This window comes from Oryzias latipes, chromosome 10 (genome assembly GCF_053564925.1).
Source record: "Oryzias latipes strain Hd-rR chromosome 10, Olatipes_Hd-rR_3.1".
Classification (NCBI taxonomy): Eukaryota; Metazoa; Chordata; class Actinopteri; order Beloniformes; family Adrianichthyidae; genus Oryzias; species Oryzias latipes.
Window position 1 is genome coordinate 7,358,931 of NC_136246.1, and position 21,836 is coordinate 7,380,766.

The 21,836-nt window shown below is 42.3% G+C and overlaps 1 protein-coding gene across 1 annotated transcript; it reads left to right on the top strand.

The window, feature by feature from the left end:
* Nucleotides 1-1,023: 1,023 nt before the first annotated feature.
* Nucleotides 1,024-18,945, top strand: enpp6 (ectonucleotide pyrophosphatase/phosphodiesterase 6). The gene is made up of 8 exons (XM_004086505.5): nt 1,024-1,306; nt 9,286-9,465; nt 9,598-9,709; nt 11,449-11,590; nt 11,673-11,852; nt 16,790-16,927; nt 17,122-17,242; nt 18,306-18,945. Exons 1-8 carry the CDS (start codon nt 1,069-1,071, stop codon nt 18,515-18,517), a joined length of 1,323 nt encoding a protein of 440 aa, XP_004086553.1. The 5' UTR covers nt 1,024-1,068; the 3' UTR covers nt 18,518-18,945.
* The last annotated feature ends 2,891 nt before the right edge of the window (nt 18,946-21,836 follow it).

A 21,836-nucleotide genomic window follows, 5' to 3' on the forward strand; every position in this document is an offset into this window, starting at 1 on the left:
CTTCACAGTTTTCACAGAAACCTGACTAAAGATTGTCTATTTTTTGGAGTGTGTCTTTAAGGGGGTGTGCACAAGCCTGTCTCACAGGAAAATTTTCTTCCTAAGAAACCCAGCCTGACCTCAGAACCAGGGACGGCCCAGAAAACTGACAGAAATCCAGCACATTTACAGAAAATCTTAACGTAATCCGTTATAAAAACACAAAAGTTTCAAAACAACTGAATTATTTTGGGTTCTCACAAGAACTGTAGCAGAAGAAATCTAACTGGAAATTAATTTCCAGCTGTGAAACACAAAGTCCATTGATATTCCGTTCCTCCTTGATGCATGCAGGGTCATGGGATTTGCTGATGACTATCGCAGCTGCTTTAGAGTGAAGGCGGGGTACACCCTGGACGGTCCTTTAATCCATCACAGGGGACACACCCACACATAAGCACACACACTCGTGGAAAACAAAGCCACAAATCAACCAATGAAGCAAACTGTTGGAAGGGCCTGGAGAAAATCAAACTACAGAAAGCACCCAGCTGGGATTCAGACCGCAAGTAACAGTGCTGACCACTACACCACCATGCTGCCTAATCAAAACGTCACACATAGAGCTGTTGACCTCTGATTGGATGTGTGGAAGTGTCCTTGGGCATGAGACTGAAGCCCACATTGCTCCTGATGGTCACAGGTTGGCACCAGTGTTTGTCAGTGAGCCGCCATCAGTCTATGCGTGTGTGTGAATGGAAATGTGACTGCAAAGCGCTTTGGGCCTTCTAAGATAGTAAAGCGCTGTAAAAGTACACGCCAATTACTATTTACTTGTTAGAAATGATCACAATTCAATCATGACTGGTTAGTAAGATGGATAAACGTATTTTAACAAAATAATCATTGATAATGTAATGTTAATAATGTAATTAGATTACTTTACTGTTGAAGTTTGTGTCCTAGGGTGTGTGGGTTTAAAACCCCCTTTTCTCTGGGCGTTCCCAACACATGGTACATCCCCGCACGCCCCGCCCCCAGACCTTATTTAGCAGCCCGCTGCATGGTGCAGCCTGAGAGGCAGACAGCATGTTGCGCACGCGCCCCTTGCAGCTCGTGCCCCTCGCGCTGCTCGTCGCCTTGCAGCGGTGTCTGGCTGCCCGTCCGCTGCTCGTGTTCTTGATCGACGGTTTTCGGTACGATTACCTGGATGACCTGCAGGCTCTGCCTGGCTTCCGCGCGCTCGTGGAGCGCGGGGTAAAGGTGGACTACATGACTCCAGACTTCCCGAGTCTGTCCTACCCGAACTACTACACCTTAATGACTGGTAAGCATCTTTATGTCTATTTATTTATTTGAAACAAACAAACATGACAGATAACATCTGGACACTTTTCAGTAAAATAAACCAATGCACACTTCTTCCATGTTCTAAACCGTTATTTAGGTTTTACTGTCTATTTCTTGTTACACAGGATCTGTCTGGATGGACATGATGTTTTTTTGGTTTGGTGAAGTGCTTCTCAATTATTTTTTGCAAGGCCCCCAAATGTTTCGCGCCCCTCCAGAACAGTATGGAAGTGATTCTGTTGCATAATTAAAAATAAGTCAAAACCAGAAACGCTTTTTCATTTCCAAAATGTAAAAGCATTTTTGACTCAAAATTAAAATGAAAAAGCAATCCTTCAAAATGCTTTTTCATTTTCTACTTCAACACTGCTTATTCTGTCACTTAATTAAAATGATAATGAAAATGGTATTTGACATTTCATTTTAAAAAAGTTCTCTGGTAAATGTATAGCAAAATTCATTTAGAAATGTTTAATTTGACAATTAAAATGGATTAATAGAAATGCTTTTTCATTTTCAAAATGTAACTGCAACAAATGACTCAAAATTAAAATGAAAAAATTAATAATTTTTGAAATCTGTGCAGCTATTGTTTTATCCTTGGCCAAACGGACCCGGAAGAAGCAAGGTTAGGATTGAGCTAATACGTTCCAACAATAATGTTAAGCTTTGAATGAATTTAAAACCCATCTGGTCAATGCTGCAATGTGAATATTGGCTACATGTAAATACCGGTATGTGGGAATAACATCAGCCTTTATTTTGTCTGGACACAACTGGAAACACAAATCCACATGATTGTTTACACGGTTTCTCAGGACTGTGTGGAACGGCATTCTGCATTCAAAAGCCGCCTCCGTTAGCTCACGGGCCGTCTGGAGACACAGTTCTCTCGGAAGACACGGTTCTCCTGAGTCGCTCACGCAGAGCAGGCGGACGGACTGCGGTCCAAAACTTCCTCTGGAATGCAAATTGTAGCAAAGCACCTTCGCCTGCCCACAAACACAAAGATACGAGTCCTGCTGCTCTGCTCAGAGACATGCTTCCCTCGAGTGGAGCGGCCGGACGGTCCTGTTCCTGCTCCAAAGCCGTCTATGCATGACGTAAAACCAGAGCAGTAATGACCCACAATCGGCATAAATTGTTTACGTGCACCACGATCGAAATCAACAATCGGCATAACCCACCTATCTCAATCCGGAAGGAAATTCTGATCCGAATGATTCTGATGGGGGCAGAGTATTCCAAACGGCGTGTTTACATGACACATTTTTATTCTGATTAGGGGTTTATTTCCATTACTTTTGGACATCTTCTTTTGTTTGTGTCACATACAAAAATATAAAAAGGCAGACATTGGATAACACAACAGGAAGAGAAACTGATAAAATTTGTCAGAAACCAAACATTTACCGTACTTCCTGCGTTGATTGTGTAGAGAACTGGATGAAATGACTTAGCTGCTGTCGAGTTCCAACTAAGAAGTACTGTTGACCATAAAGCCAAAATCCCTTAGACTTCTATAGAGAAATAAACAGCTGTTACCCAGTCATTCTATTTCTTAGAATAACCATTCTGTTACATTTTTAACACCTTCCGGTTAATCCTGTTTTTTTTCTTTATTGCTTGTTATTCAAGTGATAAACTGACCAATCAGATGCCTCAATATAAGGCTACTTTCACACTGCTGGCTGAGACGACCCAATTCTGATTTTTTTGCCCCTATGCGACCTGTATCTGATCTTTCATGACAGTCTGAACGACACAGATCCGATCTTTTCAAATGCAACCCAGGCCACTTGGGTATGTGGTCCTGAATCCGAAAAAGTATCTAATCTTTTAAAATGTGACCGCCGTCTGAACGGCCAGGCGACTTGATTCCGAACCGTACGTCATTGATACGCAACAAACTTCATAATTCTGCGTTGAAGTAGGTGGGAACGAAAACATAAACAGCAACCATGGTGGATGATGCTGCTGAGACCAGTTAGTGGAAGGAGGCGAGGTCCCTGATTGGATTAATATTTGGGATGACAGCTCTATTCAGGCAAAACTCCAGGGCTCTTATCGCAACCGGGCGATTTTTGAAAATATCTCCAGCTAACTGGCCGACCGTGGTGTTGAACATTTCCCGAGATTACTTTGATACTTTTTGACCAACACAATCCTGTGTGCATCTGTGGTTTTCAACTGGTACTGCGGTTACTGTTAGTACTGCATCAATTATGAAAGACATGTTCTGATCTTTTGGAGATGTTTTGCTTTGTTTTGACATGTTCTGATATGATAAACTTGTTCTGCTGGATGGACATTGCCTTCTTTGACAGACATGTTCTGCTTTAATGAAGATTTCCTGCTTTAATGGACAAGTTCTGCTTTGATGGGTACTTTATTCTTTGATTGAGATGTTTGGATCTATGGACATGTATGTTCATCTTAAAGGAAGATTTTCTTCATTGATTGTCACATTGTGCTTTAATAGACATGGTCTTTCAAAAACCTTATACTTTGGAACGTTTTAATTTGTTGGACATATTCCCCTTAGATAAGCATGTTTAGCTTTCATGAACATGTTCTGCTTTGATGGACTTATTCTGCTTAGATGTAATGTTTTTACCTTAGTCTGTCATCTGTGGTGTGTTTCATATCTGGTGTTTGGTGATGAATCTGTTGTACTCTAAACATTTAGCTGGTTTAGTAGAGAAAACAAAATCTGGCCCAGAGACATGATGTGTTTGTGTAAATCCATCCATCCGTGAACAGGACGTCCCGGCCTTGAACACGTGCTCCTGGCAGTGCGCTCTTGACAAAAGCATAACTTCACACTTGAAATGTGCAAGAGACTGTCAACTTTGCATGGTTCTGATGTCTCCAGAGCTCCCAGCTGCAACTTGAAGTTGAAATGCCTTTGAGTTGGAGGCTGACCAGACAGTCACTTGTGCATACTGATAGAAAAACAGTGTGACTGATGCCACTTTGCCGCTCAGCTGCCTCCAATGATCTTGTATGTTTCCCACAAACACAGACTGCTTATGAAGCTCAGAGAACAGAAACAATCTTTGAGGAGAAAGATATATCCAAATATGATTTCAATGAGGAGAGATCTTAGCAATGTTAACAGTGATTTATATGTTATAGAAAAACGTGCATGAAATAGTCTGTAGTATGTAGTCTTTAGTCTTTTGGCGGTTCGGCTTACCAGCTTACCAGGAAGTGAGGTAGGTCTTCCTCATTAAAATTGCACCAAAGTTTACTCATTTGTAGTTTTTGTGGTTAATATCAGTGGTCCCCTTACCCAGGGCCGAGGACTGGTACCAGTTCATGGAATAGTTGGTACCGGGGCTGCATAAAAAAAAAAAAAACAACCTACATCTTTTTTTGTTTTGATTTATATTCTCCTTCTGAAGGAAGTTTTATTTTGAAAATCTAGTTGCTACTTTCGTAACCCTTGTATTATCCTAGGCAATTTAACATTGGGAGTTGGGTCATCTAGACCCACTAGACAGTGCTCTGAACCTTTTTTCTTCAATGATTTGTGATCTTCACTGGTGTCCATGGATTACATGAAATCTTTCCACCTTTATCCACCTTTGTCATGGTAGGGAGAACACGTCAAAGTAAGGGTGGGTTCATCTAAGATAGCACAAGGGGTAAAGTGGCTGCACCGACCAATAAAATGAAAACCCCAGGCTAGCAAAGTTAACCAAAAACAAATGTATTTTGAACGTTTCTTTACACAGAAAACAGTTAGCGAGGAAACAGAAGAAGAGCCTTTGACCTCATAAAGTAAAAGAAATCTGCATTTACCAGCCAAAAACTAGGACTCTTTACTCCAAATATGGATCAATTGTGACAGAAGTTCCAACAGACCATAAAGATGCAGAAGGTTTAAGAACCGGCTGTCTAATGTTACAAGGATGCTGCTAATAAAGATGTTTAAACGGTGGATACAAGTCAGTGATTAAATCTATAAAAGACTTTTTTTAATCCATTGGACCTTAAAAAGTCAGATGAGGTTGTAGTTGGTGATTTTTTAGCTTCCGTCTGGTAACGCTTTCTTTTACAGTACAGTACTTACAGTGTACTTAAGTGGTACTTACATGGTACTTATTGTGTAACTACTGGGTACTTTCAGGGTACTTACATGGTACTTTTTAATAGAATTTACTGGATACTTACATGGTACTTTTTCTGGAAATTACTGGGAACTTACATGGTACTTTTTAGTGTCTACTCTGTACTTACATGGTACTTTCTGTGTATTTATGTGGTACTATTTGGTTCATACCTATGTGGTACATACTGGGTATTTATAATATTCTTAGTGGGTATTTACATGTTGTGCAAATGTGTCTTTTATGGTACTTAACACATTTATGAACAAGGTAAGTACAAATAAAGTACCTTGAATTTAAGTCTGCACTTGCATGTTTCATGGTATTTACCATAAATTTACCACAGAAACTACTCCTTAAGTATACTGAAACTGGACTGTAAAAGAAAGTCAGCCCTATTTCCACTCAACTACATGGTACTTTCATTACTAAATACTTGGTATGTTCACTTGAATATTACTTGGTACTTACCCCTTAAGTACAATGAAACTGGACTGTAAAAGAAAGTCAGCCCTATTTCCACTCAATTACATGGTACTTTTAGTAGTAAATGCTGGATATGTTCACGTATTACCTTCCTGTGCAGTGTACATACACACTTGGTCTTCTGACCTCACCAAATGAGACAATTGTAACTTGTTGGTAAGGGTAAAATAACTGCAATGTAAAAATATATTGTGGCCTGATTACTTCTTGTAACATGAGGCAAATATAAGGAGAAAAAAGACAGCAGTGAAAACAACAATCTTTAATATGAAACACTTCTGCAGCATACAAAGTGTCATCACAATGAAATTTGTTTTAAGTTCTCAACAAAACAGTAAAAAGGAGCTTTCCAAAAAACACATTATTGGCCTGAGGGTCGTGCTTTTTGTCCGTCAAAATTCTTTCAGCAGAGTTTGGTAACGGTGCAGGACTTCTTCAGGGTTTGTAACTGCAAGAAAAATCACAATATGAGCTCAAATGAACATAAAAAGCATAAAGATTTTTATTAAATACAAAGTATATTTGACTTATTTAATCATTTCTGCAATGAGTTTGATAAATCTCTGTGAATTCTTTATTGCTTTGACTGTAATGCTTGAAATTAATCAATTATTCTCATTTATAAACATGATGGATTATTCACAACTTTATATTTTAGCTACATAAACAAAAGCAACAAAAAAGAAAAAAAAAGAAAAAAATCAGTATTGCCATAAAAAATCTAATTTGTTTAGACAAAGAATGACAAAAGTAATGTTTTAATTGGCAATAGCTGTGTGTATTTCTTCTTTATAAATATTATTTGCACCTACAATTTGCATTAGCATGAAAAAAAACAAATTTCATTGTGATGACTCTTTGTATGCAGAAGTGTTTCATATTAAAGATTGTTGTTTGCACGGGAAGGTAATACGTGAACATACCCAGCATTTACTACTGAAAGTACCATGTAATAGAGTGGAAATAGGGCTGACTTTCTTTTACAGTCCAGTTTCATTGTACTTAAGTTGTCAGTACCAAGTAATATTCAAGTGAACATACCCAGTATTTAGTACTGAAATTACCATGTAGTTGAGTGGAAATAGGCCTGACTTTCTTTTACAGTCCAGTTTCAGTATACGTAAGGAGTAGTTTCTGTGGTAAATTTATGGTAAATACCATGAAACATACGAGTGCAGACTTAAATTCAAGGTACTTTATTTGTACTTACCTTGTTCATAAATGTGTTAAGTACCATAAAAGACACATTTGCACAACATGTAAATACCAAGTAAGAATATTATAAATACCCAGTATGTACCACATAGGAATGAACCAAATAGTACCACATAAATACACGGTCAGTACCATGTAAGTACCCAGTAAAGTCCCATAGAAAGTACCATGTAAACACACTGTAAGTACCCAGTAAATTCCATAAAAAGTACCATAAGTACCCTGAAAGTACCCAGTTATTACACAATAAGTACCATGTAAATACCACTTAAGTACACTGTAAGTACTGTACTGTAAAAGAAAGCGTTACCGCTTCCACTTTGACAGTTATGAGTTCTACGAAAATCACATTTGAATGGTTCCTTCATGAAATCTGGTTTACAAATAAACTTTAAACAGCTGCAGATATTTTATAGAGGACGAAGAGTAACTTTACCCTCAAAAGTTATGCGAAACTGCAAGCTAAAAATCGGACACTAACTTCAGCCTCGCCCCGGTTCGGTGACCAAAAACATCGTCTGACATAAAACTGGTTTGTGAGGTATGAAATCACTGCCCTTCATAATGTAGCTCAGCTTAGCACAGATTCCATTTATATAAGTTACATGAGAACTCAGGTTATCTGCCATTTTACGTTTTATTTCATTGTGTAACCTGAAAGACAATGACTAACTACACAGTGTTGCCTTGAGGAAACGAAAGAAAACAAACAGAGTATAAATATTTTTAAATGTAGAAAAAACTATCAAAATTACTTCTTCACATCTTAATGCACATTCAGACATTTTTTAAAATTACACTTACATCAATATAAACATGTAAAAACGTGATCTTTGTCTTAGTTTATTATGATGACGTCTCCCTGTTGCCCAGCTTACAGAAAAGGATAATTAAAAGGATAATTTAAGTCACACCACATTCAACTCATCATTTTATTGGACAGTAATATGACTTGTTGCATTTTTTTGAAAAAATAAATAAATAAAAGACGGCCAATGGTGAGACATGAAAATATGGTTTGTTGCATTGAGGCAACGCTATGCAGCAGAGGGTTGAGAAATATTTGGTGTTGTTTTTATGGCACCACTTTCTGTCTTTATCCACATGCTCTTATAATTCTCTTGCAAATGCTCTCCTTTTTAAGTTAGTTGATGATTAACAGAAGCTGCACCTTCACCCTTTTACATTTGAAAGTCTGAGGTGATCATGTGACTGGAAACAAATTACACCGGATAGGGCTGGCCTAGAAATGGTATCTTTGATATTTTTCACACCAAATTCAGTTTCCAATTTTAATCTGTTTTTTACTGTCCTAAACAAAAATGACAAATTATGGAATATATTTAACAGAACCTCTGTTGATTTAACCTCTCTTTTGGGAGTTGACCTGAATTCAAAGCTGTAAAAAACCTTGTAAAACAACGTGGCAGACTCTGCTGCAGTGTTATGAACAATAGGATTATAACTCAAAATGCTTGCAGCTAGAGGCAGAACATAAAATTATAAGTTTACATTAAAAAAAAGGTCTAAAACTAACCCTCTTTACAAGTTTTTGGCAAGGAAGACAAGCCGGTCTACTGCATCATGCCCTGTGGCAGGCAGCAATTCCCCCTCCCACACTAAAAACCCTCTCTGATAGAGCACTTGTAGCTGGGATGGAGAGATATTTCTTAGCAAGTTTAAAGAACCTTGGAAAGTTTGGTTCCTGGTGCTTCCACCATTGACGTGTGTAGGGGTCTGGGTCTGCCTCAATTGTCAATAGGTAGGCTGCTAGTTCAGTCTTTTCTGCCTCTGATTGGTGAGGAGGTGGTACTGGCCCCATTTTTTTGAAGAATGAACTCAAAGTCATTTTCTCATTTGGTGGAGCTTATTGGGTGGCGCAATCGTTTTACCGTGGAATTCTGAAACCCAGATTTTCGTGCATTACATAGACTGTGCTCCACACTTGCTGTTTGAAGAGTTTCCAGGTCTGAGCCTGCGAGTTTCATCCGGTCTGTGAGGCTCAGAAACAAAAGAATCCTCACCCATCGTGTGCTGATGCTGTGTTTTGATAGAGCACATTGTACTGTAGAAAGAGCCGCAGACATAGACACTTCTGCAATGTTGTGCTCCTGCGGCTTCTGTATCCTCTCTGCTTTAGGCCGTCACTGCAACAGCCACCAGATGACAGGGAACTACATGTGGGACCAAAGCTCTCAGAAGGAATTTCTGATTGGGACAAATGATGACAGCAGATTGCCTCTGTGGTGGGACGGGTCAGAACCGCTGTGGGTCACTCTGCAGAAGCTGGGGAAGAAGGTCTTCATGTACTACTGGCCGGGTGAGTGTTCACCGGGGAACAGGGTGGGGTGGTGGGTGATCCAGAGTAACTCCTGTGTGATATCAGTAAAAAGGGAAGGAGGTTGGCTTTGATGTCCTGCTGAAGATGCTAGTATCACTGTTCATGTTTTAGGCTGTGAGGTGGAGATTCTGGGCGTTCGTCCAGCCTTCTGTAAAGAGTACATCTATAACCCAACAGAGGAGAATTTGTCTGAGTCCATAACTCAGGCTCTGGATGTTCTTAGGTGAGTCCAGCTCTTTTCTGATCTCGGGACTAAGCAGGACGTGTGTTCAGTACATGAAAGCCTGTAATCTTCATCCTCTGGTTCACATCAACCCAGTGAGCTCTTTTCCACAGTCCACGACAGCTGCTCATCAGCACTTAGGTTGACCTATAATAGAGGTAAGATCGGGCCTAAAAAATCCAGCCCGACCCGACACAGGCCCGAGGGCATTAAAGCCGAACCCGGTCCGAACCCGACCGATTAACTTGATTTGCAGGCCCGAGCCCGAAGCAAACCCTAAAGTTCAATTTATCCCATAGTATTTTTGGCAGAAAAAAACGCAAGATTTCTTAAAGGTAAAATAATCTACATATTTTTATGATCATGAAAGTTATTTTCTTTCGAACAGAGAGTGGTCGCTGCACCCGCGCGTAGTCAAGCTCGCTGTTGTGGCATAGAGTTCCGCCGGAAGCGCTGTGCATAGGTTCCTCCCTACATGATAAATGTATTTGCACAACGAAATAACGCTGGAACACAGAATAAGGCCAGACAAAGAGAGTGAAAGAGAGACCTTGATGCGCACTCGCTTCATTACGCGGAGAAATTCTGCAGCCGCGGTGCGTGTTTGCCTTTTCAGTTCCCCTGTCTTAAGTTTATCTTGCTGCTCCATATCGGGGATACCTAAACAAAATAGATGCGGACTTGCGGAGGGAAGATTACATTCACGACACGTGCGCAAAGCTGCGGGTGGCCAGCGTCCCCCTCTTTCTGCCAGTTGCTGGACCACAGTGTATGTCAATCAACGGTGGGCTGGTGACTGGTGGGAGGGGGCGGGGTCTACCGGTGTGTGTGTGTGTGTGTGTGTGCATTCGGTGAATGTTCTCCCTCTGAGTAAGAAGAAGCTAACTGTGCCTTTCGGTTCATGCGGTAACCGTTCTGACATACAGGATTAATAAAGAGCTGTCTGAAAACCGCGCACCTAAGGAACTTCTTTGCAGCCATTAAAATATATTTATTAAAAAAGTCAGCGAGAGAGAAGCCCGGCCCGAACCGACCTGAACGTAATGATTGTCATTTAGTGCCCGACCCGACCCGAAATTCGGGCTCGGGCTTAAGATCTTACCTGTAACGTATAAGGACAGAGAACTGGTAGACAAATGGAACCAGATCCAGACTGTTCAGGATCAACAACAAGAGAAGCAGAACATCTACTTCTTTAGGTTTGCAGATGGACTCAAGTGGTCATGCTCCTTTGTGCACATCTAACAGTTAAACCCACTTTAGCTTCTCATGAAATGCTGATAGTGCAGTTGGAAACCTGCATCCAACCAGGTTCGTCGAACCTAGTTGTCAGGTTTTCCTGCTAAACTCATTGAAAAGTGAATCATTGTAATCTGATGTTGGACTTGATGAGGGCCTCCTACAAATGGAGATGATGACATCATTCAAGTACGTCTTGTCAGCAGCCGCTCGTGTGTTTTGAGCAGCAGGCAGAACCAACATCTCATGGAAAACACACAGACCATCAGAAAGTCTTACATCTTTCACAACATTGTTTAAAACTGTTAATGAACAAGCATAACCTACAACCATGTGGTGAGAACTTTTACCTGCTTCTGCAGCAGGTACACTGCTTCTGTCAGATAGGAGAGCTTTAAAAATTTCAGACGTCCAGATCCAGGAAGTCATCAAAGGAACTCTGATGATGGTAGCACTGGATGGGCGCTCAGCATCTCCAAGCTGTAAGCATCTCTGTGCAGGTCGGGGAGAGCTGACATGGCAGCAGTGTACTATGAGAAGGTGGATGTGGAAGGACACCACTTTGGTCCAGACTCCCAGCAGATCCGGTCAACGGTGCAGCAGCTGGATGTCGTCATGCAGATGTTCAACAGAAAAATGAAGGTGATGATGCTGTGCATGCACACTCGTGGGTCTGCTGTGTTCCGGCTCTTCACTGCCGTCTGTTGTTGTGATGCTCCTGCAGGAACTGAACATGGAGGAGCAGCTGAATGTTCTGCTGTTTTCAGACCACGGCATGACAAAGATCCAGTGGATGGAGAAGGTCATCGAGCTGGACAAGTTCATCGCAATGGAGGACATCCTGAAGATGATGGACCGAGGAGCGGTGGTCAGTTTGTGGCCCAAAAACTCCAAGTACCAGGAGGTGAAACAGCAGCACTGTTTTTCATTTGAGGTTTTTTATCCTTAGTGGACGGTTTTCAAGGGTTGCACAATGGTGCAGTGGTCCGTGCTCTCACTTACAGCAAGAAGGCCCTGTTTCAAATCTAAGAGGAGGCCTTTCTGTGTGGAGTTTGCATGTTATCCTGGTGCATGTGTGGGTTTACTCCAAGTACTCTGGTTTCCTCCCACAGTCCATAAACATGCTTTGTAGGTTAACTGACAGACTGGCGACCTGTTCAGGGTGTAGCATGCCTTTGCCTAACAGTAGTTGGAAAGGGTTATGTGGGTTTAGAAGATGGATGGATGGATGGATGGTTCAAGAGCTCCATTTTCAGGTGGGGTTTCGTCTTCACAGTTGGTGAACAGGAGCCAGGACAGCATGAAATTCCATCTAGTCTGTAGAGGGTTTGTTCTGGTTGGGATCAACAACTGTACCTTCTTACTAAACAGAAGTGTAAAGTGCAGCATAAGAAGAGAATCCTCAATCCCCAGATCCTTAGTAAATGTGGGCTCAGAAGGGTCTTTGTTACATCCCATCCCAGGGGGAGGGAGAAAATAGCTAACATAAATAACAAAGTTAAAGCCGACAGGGTTTAGACAGCCAGGGTAGCCGTTAGTTTAAATGACAGATGCAGTGGGGTTAGAGAAGATAAATAACAATAACTTAAATTCTCAGGCACTATAATAATAACTAACAAAACCTAAAGAGGAACTTAAACCAGAGGGACATTACCAAAACAGAACAATAAATGAAACAAAAGACCACTCGCAAGAAGGAAAACCAGGCCTTTTTCACTGGCTCCTAAAGCCAAGTCCAACAGCAGGGGCAAGCTGACAAACGGATCCCTCTATGGGGATTTAACTGCTACTGGAACAGAGGCTGCTGAGGCTTTTATGCTTCCCGCCCAGCCTGGTGATTGGAGGAGGGAAGGAGGCCGCAATCATCTCCTGCAGGGGGTGAAGTCAGACGGTGTGGTGTAGTCGACTTCTGTAAAGCATAGACACACACACCCATACACACACAAAAATACACACAAAAGACTTGAGGCTGTAACAGTCCTGTAGTCGGCGTTCATTCACTCTGACAATAAGATCTACAAAAATATCGGTGTGGGTCAGAACTGAAAGAGCAGGCAGAGATCTGCAGTGAGGGAGGTGTAGGAACCCCCCAGTTCACACAAGAATGGCTTCCATGTGTCTGAGCCCGACTTGACGGAGGATGTTTAGAGTCTGGTCATGCAGCGACACAGAAGAACTTCAGGACTCCGATTAGAAATAGTCACAGGTCCCACAATCAACACCTCGAAAACATGTAGTGAAACAGAAAACAGGACCGTAACATTAAGTTCAGGGGACACTAGACAATAATTGACCAAAAGCCCCAGAAAGGATTGGGAGTTTAGCAAAAACAGTTCAGCATCTCGTGCCTTACTGCCACACAGAAACAAAAACCAAAGATCACTAGACTTTAACTGCTCAGTACTATATTAACTCAGTAATCTTGGACTAATGGAGAAAACTAAACCGAGACAAACGTACTATAATTATGACATCAGCGATGCGTGTCTTTCCCTCTTCTGCTGACCGACATTCAGGAGCTGCCAGCTGTGCTGCCGCGCTAATATTCCATTTTTGTTTTATTTTTCTATTTCTACTGCAGCCTACAAGTGTCAGTTTACTCATCCTCACCCTGACAAACAGAAATTGGAACTTTATTTTCCTTAAATTCCTCTTTCAGTCTCCTGCAGACTCGTGGTGTTATTGACTTTGCTCCTTCTCTGTCCAGAGGCTCCAGAGGTGTGAAAATCCTGCACATTTTCACCGTTTCAGGTGTGCTACACCAGTGATCCCCAACCACCGGGCTGCGGACCGGTACCGGGCCGCAGGACACTTGGCACCGGGCGGGAAATTTGGCACCGGGACGCACAGACAGAAAAAATAATTTCCATTTAATTGTTTTTTTCGAAAAAACGTTTTATTTTGAAAATTGACCGGATTCTCTCTGTTACATCCATCACACTTAACGCACGTCAAAGTCGCGACACAAACATCACGTGATACACCCCGCCAAAATTAAACCCAAACAACCAAAAAGAGCAAAAAACAAACTTCTTTAGAAAGTTGCTTTGACAAGGGGAAACGGTCCAATGAAGGGACAGAAGAGGAACCTGCACCTGCAAAAAAAGGGAAATCTGCCTTTAACAGGCAGCGGTAAACGTACCTTGCGTTGCACCTCAACCCCCCCCCCCACCCCCCACCCCCACCGGTCCGCGGTAAATGTGTCTTTCGTTGTACCGGTCCGCGGTGATAAAAAGGTTGGGGACCACTGTGCTACACCACTGAGTAACCAAGGGAGCGTTAAAAGACACATTTTTTAAGGATACACTTTTAGATGCTCGATAGCAGGTGTAAAGGTTTGCAGGGATATTATGTTAAGGCTTTACCATTGTGTTTCCTGCAATATTGCGCAACAGAACCAGCTAGGGTGTCTGAGCATGAGGAGAAACCCAGTGACGCTACATTTACAGACTTCCAGTGTGTCTTGGTTGTCAAGCCCAGATGAATATGTCAAAACCTTTATCAGAAATAAAAATTCTCATAAAGTACTCAAACTTTCAGAATGTTCTGGTCAGGAATATAAAGCAGCGGCTGTTTTGTTTTTTTCTTTTCGTCTGAGGAGTTCATTTAAACCAAATCCAATATCTCTTAGGGCCTTAACGTTCCCAACAATAGGACAGTCTCCAGCAAGATTGTCTTTGATGTTAGGGGTTAATGAGGTGACAAACATAAATAATTAGTTGTCCACATCATGACTGCTGTTAACTGACCGCAGAGGTCAAACGATTATTTCACCTGCAGATAATGGTGTTAAGAGGATCCACTTGCTTGCTAAACATGTGTGGAATGCCATGTTCTGGAATGTAAAACCAGATTAATGAAACTTTCTCGGGGAAAACTTTGCATGTGAACAAAACTAAGTCCAGATGTAGAGATGAAATATGATGAGACATCTCCCCAATGAAAACAAAGTCTTGAGTAATCTCCAGTCGTCTGTCTTTTATCTTTTTGACACATAAACCAAAACAAAAAGAAGGTGCTGTCCAGACAGACGGGACATTTTACTACTAAATGAAGACTGTGTGGACACCAAACTTCATTTAGTCAGTCAAATTTGTAGATAGGAAAGCATTACAAGCGATACGGTATTTATGTTTGTTGGACTTAATTTAAGGTTAATGTTTTGGGCTTTTCAGAATATAAGCAGTGTCTGCATATATGCAAAATAAGCGCAATTTCTCTTTTTGCAGTAAATTGAGGGTATGACGAGGAAAGATGCCAGTCCTCTTTACAGCTAAATGAAGTGGAAAGCAGAGTCATCAGTCTTTGTGCTTATGTGGATGTAGCGAGAGCAGGTACTGTAGAAGTCAATGCAGCTCTGATCATAGGTGGAACCCCCCCACGCTCCAAAAAGGCTAGGCTTTTTCTGCAGCTCCCCCAGGCACACAAAAGCCACTTTAGCCCTAACAGTGAAAGTTCTTGTCCAACACCAAATACTATTTACTGCTCTAATTACTGCCCACCTTTCTGAGGAGCAACCGAAAAGTAAAGCTTGGAATCAATGCAGTATACTGTAGTAATAAAAGCATGATCATAGGGTGAACCAAAACCTTTTGGAGTGCTTTAAGCTGAGACAGAAAGACCACCACAAAGAAGTTGCTTGTATCAGTGGTTGAATTGAGATTTGTCCTGCAGACACACAGTTGTTGCACCATCGGCTTCATTCCAAAAAAGCTCTCCTGTGGTTGTGCGCTCCGCATGAAATCTCCTGTTAAAATCTGTCAGTAATATTGAAACTTTTTCCATAAGAACATGGTCACAGCGTGGTCTGTCTCTGGTTTCTCCAGAGGAAATCAAAGAGGAGTAATGAACCTGACCTTTCATGGAACACAGAGGGTATGAAAAAAATACACGGACATGGACATTGATGCATTCCTATGACTAAAGGGGTTTTCCTTTGTAGATAACTGAGCTTGCACAAATGATTATGTTCTATCTGGACATTAAGCCTCACTCCCTCTCCTCTTCGGGGTGTGACTCCAGATTCTGTGCTCCTGCACTTGGCTTTGGATTCTGCCTCTGGTTCGTCTTGCGCCCCCAGCTCTCCCCCAACTCTCCATCTGCTGGACTATTTAAATATGTAGTTTTAGAGTTGGATAAGCTTGTCAGTCCTGGGGAGGATCCCTCCTTCATGTGGACACCCCTGAGGTTTCTTCTTTTTTTTTCTGGAATCTGTTTTTTTAGGAGTTTTTCTTGTCAAGGCCAGGGATGTCCAGTTTAGTTAAGTTTGTTTAGTTTAGCAATCAGCTATTGAATTCTATGACTTTATGTTCTTTATGATTCATGTTTATTACACAGTTACCAGTTTCTAGCCAATTATTTTATTTTATTATTATATTATTGTGCGAGTTTACTTCTCTCTTGCATGTTTGCACTGAATGGTGAGCGGCTTTAATTTCACTGCATGTGTGTGTGATGCGAATTGTACATGTGTACAGTGACAATAAAGGCATTCTATTCTATTCTATTTAAATGACTATTGTTGTAAATATGTGGCTATGTAAATAAAATTGAATTGATTAAGCCATTGTGGGTAAACACAGGTGGGGCCACTACAAAAACTGCAGACAAACCCATTCGGGGCCCACATTTTCTGCCCATATAAACCATATGGGGCCCACTTGGCCTTGCTGGCTGGGATTAGGGGGCAACCCTCCAGCTGAACAAAAGAGACAGACAAACAAGGATAACACTAGGTTTTGCTGAATCATGTTTCTCCTTAGGACTTTGGGGACGTCAAGGCTAAAGAAAGCCTGATCTTTGTCTCATGATGTCTTTCTGAAGGTGTTTGTGTCGCTGCAGGTGCATGCTGCTCTGTCCCGGGTGCCCAACATGCGTGTTTATGGCCAGCAGGAGGTTCCTGAACGCTTCCATTACAGAGGGGGGAGGTTTGTGTCCCCCCTCACCCTGGTGGCGGACCCCGGCTGGTTCATCAGTGAGGTGAGCAGTAGCTGCATGAAAGCTCAGACAGGCTGATGCAGCACTTCCAGCTATCAGTTATTCCAAGACCTTTTTAGCACATCCCTCCTGTTCTCCTGGAGCTGTTTGCCAAACAGGGGGAGCAGCTCAGAAGATGCTGAAGCTCTGAGCTGCTGCTCAAATTAAAAGTGTGCCTGTGTGTCTTTCTTTTTCAGAACAAGGCCAAGCTCCCGTTCTGGAAAAATGGCTCCGAGTCCTCAGGCTGGCAGAACGGTTGGCACGGTTATGACAACGAATTAGTTGACATGCGGGGATTTTTCCTGGCTGCTGGACCTGGTAAGAACCCACACCCACTCCGAGAACCTTCTAACACGTTAGAAAGGGCCTGTGAGCACAGCAGTAACTATGGAAACCAGGCAACAGGAATAAGATGGAACAAGTAAAGCCGTGGTCAAAACTGCCCTAAAGTAGTCAGACCTGTACGCAGAACATTTTAGGATCAAAGACAATGTTCATGCACATTTTTCTCTATGGGTATGCTGTGGGCAATGGGTCTTAGTGAACACTTATACAACACGTAAGGTGGAAGTAGGTGAAATGCAGGCATGTTGTACAGTTTTTACATTTTGTCAACCCCTCCAAATCCTGCACACGGTGCAAGGTGTCTGTCAGTGCTGTTCAAGTGAGAGGTGCAGGCTCCTTGCACACATCTTGGCTGTTAGAAAAGAGATAATTAGACAATCAGAGTGTAGTTTGTGTGGGCGTTCTACGGGCACTAACGTATCTCCTGCGCACCCCGTGCGTGCAGGTGTGCAGTCAGTAAGGAGTCAGTACTGGCACCTTACTAAAGACTGGAGTACTGTGTAAAAGCCACCGTACAACAGCATCACCTGTACGTCATAGGTGCGTGTAACTTCCACTAGCCTTACAAATACTTCACAAAATGCTTACTACATGCACAACAATGGTACAGTATGTTCCATTTTCATGACATCCCTTGAGGGGGGGCGTACGAGCCACAAGTGAGCTTTAAGACACGCTTACGCCCCTCCTGTTTATGACCCTATACGGGCTCGGAAAACCCAAATAACCCACAGCATCCATACAGATCAACCCCGCAGGTGCGCATGAGACTAAAGCAACTTTATTAGCCTGTTAGCAAGTGAGCGTCTGATTTCAGAGACCCTGAAGATCCTTCAGGAAGGTTTTTCACTTTTTCAGTTTAGGGTAGTTTGTACAGAAAGTCTTCACCTGTTTGTATGTTGGGTCGCCTTCCAAGTTCCGGTGCTGCTTCTGCTGCGACAGCTCCTGATCTGCTCTATTGTGAGCTGCATCTGAAGCTCTATTCATTTCTGGTTTTGGAACAACACTGAACTTGAATTGTTGTTTTTGTATGCAGACTTTAAGCAGCATGTGCAAGCGGCACCCATCCGAGCAGTGGACGTCTACAACCTCATGTGCTGGACGCTGGGCGTGAAGCCTTTGCCCAATAACGGGTCCTGGTCCCGGGTGGAGGACCTACTCAGGAGTTCTGGTGGTCCGGTTGAGCGCGGGAGCTGCTGGACTTGCTGTATAGGTTTGTTAGGATCACTGTTTATGTTCTGGGAGTAAATTGTCTGAGAGTTGAGTTCAGCAGCATTTGAGAAGTCCGACAGGACGCCGAAGCTTTGGAGAAACTGTGAAATGTTCTGAAGGCGCTTCTGTCACAGAGGGCGTGACTCAAACCCAACTCGGCTGAACTTTGACAGACATTTGAGCCTCCATCTCCTCTTTCTGGAACTAGCAGCTTCTCTTTCTTCTGTTTCTGTCCAGCTCCCTGTTTTTCCAGAGAAAACTCTGGAAGAGTCGTTTTGGAAGAACTTCCTGATTAGAAATGCGTCAGGGAGTGATCACATTGGTAAAACGGTTACTTCTTTTCCTTCTAAAACCAATGAAGTCTATTTTCAACAATGGATTCTGTATTCTTGCAGTTGTGGTTCTTTGTGCTAAAACATGTTTTGCAAAACGGATGTTTGAATAAAACTATCTCTCCTTGGAAACATGTAGGTGCCCTTAGAGTCACACTGAGGTCTTGGGTTGGTATTTGTGTTGGGGGGCAGCTTGGTCTCTGCGGTATGCCAATGTCTTGGTCACAACTGCCCATATAGGTGGATACGGACTGTCTGCCGGCAAAAATGAGCAAACTCTGTAAGGATTCAGTACTTGTACTTTCCTAATGACCAGACTGTGGTGCATGGAGACCGTATGCCGTCATCACCCATATGTCATGAGTGGGTGTAACTTACATTAACACAACAAATTCTTGATGATACATGTTTCACATACATAATGGTACGTTCCATTTTCATGACATCCCTTAAGGCGGCCCCACAAGCTTTAACGAAACTGCAAGACACACCTGTGGTCCTCTGAAGATGCAACCCCTCCGCTCTACAACCCTCCATTGGCCCCAGACAACCCAAAAACCTGCAGTACCCTTTTGGGTCAACCCTCGTCTGGGTGCATGTGGGCTAATGAACCACAACTGGACATGTCCCAGCATCTGAGGGCCTGATGGGAATTGACAGTGAGGGCTGGAAAGGGGGAGTCCAACGGGAATCAGCCGGGTCTGTTACTCCTGTGGGAATTCATGGTGCTGAGAGGAAGAAAACTTGGAAAAGTTCACTAACGCATGCAGCAAAAAAGGGATTTGAACTTAAAACTTGCTCATCATCAAATTGCTTCCGTCCTGAGATCAACAAAAGCATCATGCTTGTCTGAACAAAGAGGGTCCGGATGACAAAACTCAAGTCTTTATGGAGCTGAATATTCTACTATTGGTTTTAAAAAGTAATCACTATCAGAAAACACATCCAGGAATGATTTAATTTAGTCTCCCGTGCCTGGTTGCTGGAACTGCATAGTGGTGTGGAGGTGGAGGAGAGGAGCAGCAGCACAGAACAGGCAGGAGAGGGCACCAGAGAGACAAAACGGACACCTCATGACTGCTGCTACCAACCAGAATGCATTTCATTTTAAAAACAAATAGACGACATAACTTCACATGTTTATGGTAAAAGTTTCAAGCGGATGTGCTTTGCGAATAGTAGGTGTATTGAAGGCATTAACATGGTCAATTTATAGAGCCACTTAGATACAAATGGTGTTTTTAACATGTTCTTGTAGTATTTTTCTGATGGAGGACTTGTATACCTTTATTCGTCACTTAGTTGTATTTTGGAAAGTAAGAAACTATGACTGGCACTGAAGTCTAACACCACATTCTGATATTTGAACCTTTCTTATGTAAACCACTTCATCAGGACGTGTGCCATGCATCACTCAACCAAGGGAACATCTCTCTGCCAGAATAGCCCCTGGGACTTCTCAATCACTCAACCTCCATCACCATGGTAACCCTTGTGCTATCCTAGGCACTTTAACAATGGGAGTTGGGTCATCTAGACCCACTAGACAGTGCTCTGAACCTTTTTTTCTTCACTGATTTGTGATCTTCACTGGTGTCCATGGATTACATGAAATCTTTCCACCTTTATCCACCTTTGTCATTGTAGGGATAACACACCAATGTAAGGGTGGGGTCATAGGATAGCACAAGGGTTAAGGTGGTGTTTCTTGTAAGAGAGAACTATAGATTTATATGCAAATATATTTAGATGTAAGTGTGTCTACTGGGAATCTATGTTCTTTGTCTGTATCCAGGGTTAAAGCCATAGCTTCTCCATTCAAACTATAGTTAATCGTGTGAATGAGGTTTTAAATGTCAGTTGGCTGGGTGAAGGACTGTCAAGCAGGAAACCTGACTTTGTTTATTTAGTTGTGGAGTTGACCACCTGACAGAGATAGCACTGTCCAGCCAATGGCAGTGAAGAACAAAGCCACACCTCCTGATGAAGAGGACCAATCGTATTAAGGCATGAGTCCAGGATTTTACATGTTTTTGAACTTTGTGAACTACTGTTTTGGAGCTTGTACCAGCAAGAGCTGAAGCCAGATGTAATTCATCCAGACGTAAAGAGCTGAATCACATCCATGGATTCATGTGGGTTTTTCGAACTGCAGTCATTAAATTTGAACTTAGTGATGACACTACAGACTCCTCAGAAACTGAAACGACTGTTGAATTTTTCTTTTAGGTTCCCGATCGTGATTTGCATTTTGGCTTGTTTGCTGTTTTTAAGCGGCTTTAAAGGTTCGACCACACCCGGCATGTTACTCGTGTGGTAACATGGAGGGACTTTTCTTTTTTTTCTTTGTGAATGTTTACTAGCAATTGTCCACCACCTGCAGTTGGTGTCAGCTTGGTGCGAAATGTCAAAGTGGTGCACATGTGGTGAATCTTGCTCCAGTTTTTTTCTTTCACAGCTCTGTTCCCATATATAAAAGACTTGGTGTCATAGAATTCCACCCGGACACCAACAGCAATTATTCATTGCTCTTCCATGATCAATTTTCAAACGGTTGGCACTTCCAATCATGTAACCCCTGTGCTATCTTAGATGACCCCACCCTTCCATTGGCGTGTTCTCTCTACCATGACAAAGGTGGATAAAGGTGGAAAGATTTAATGTAATCCATGGACACCAGTGAAGATCACAAATCATTGAAGAAAAAAGGTTCAGAGCACTGTCTAGTGGGTCTAGATGACCCAACTCCCAATGTCAAAGTGCCTAGGATAGCACAAGGGTTAACCTGCAATGTGTAGAGCCCAAAAACTGTCACAAAGACTTGCGTAGTTACGCACAAACGTGGTAGTTTTAAACGAAAAGGGCGTTTATACAGGTTACTTTTCACTAGAACGCGTGTTGATAAGGGCGGTGTGAATGCAGCTTCAGACAGAAACTGGAGGCAGGCTGGAAGTAGCATCAAACCACTAACATCTGGACGCTTGTCCTGTCTCATTTGTTGGACAGAAGAAAAAAGGGTCATG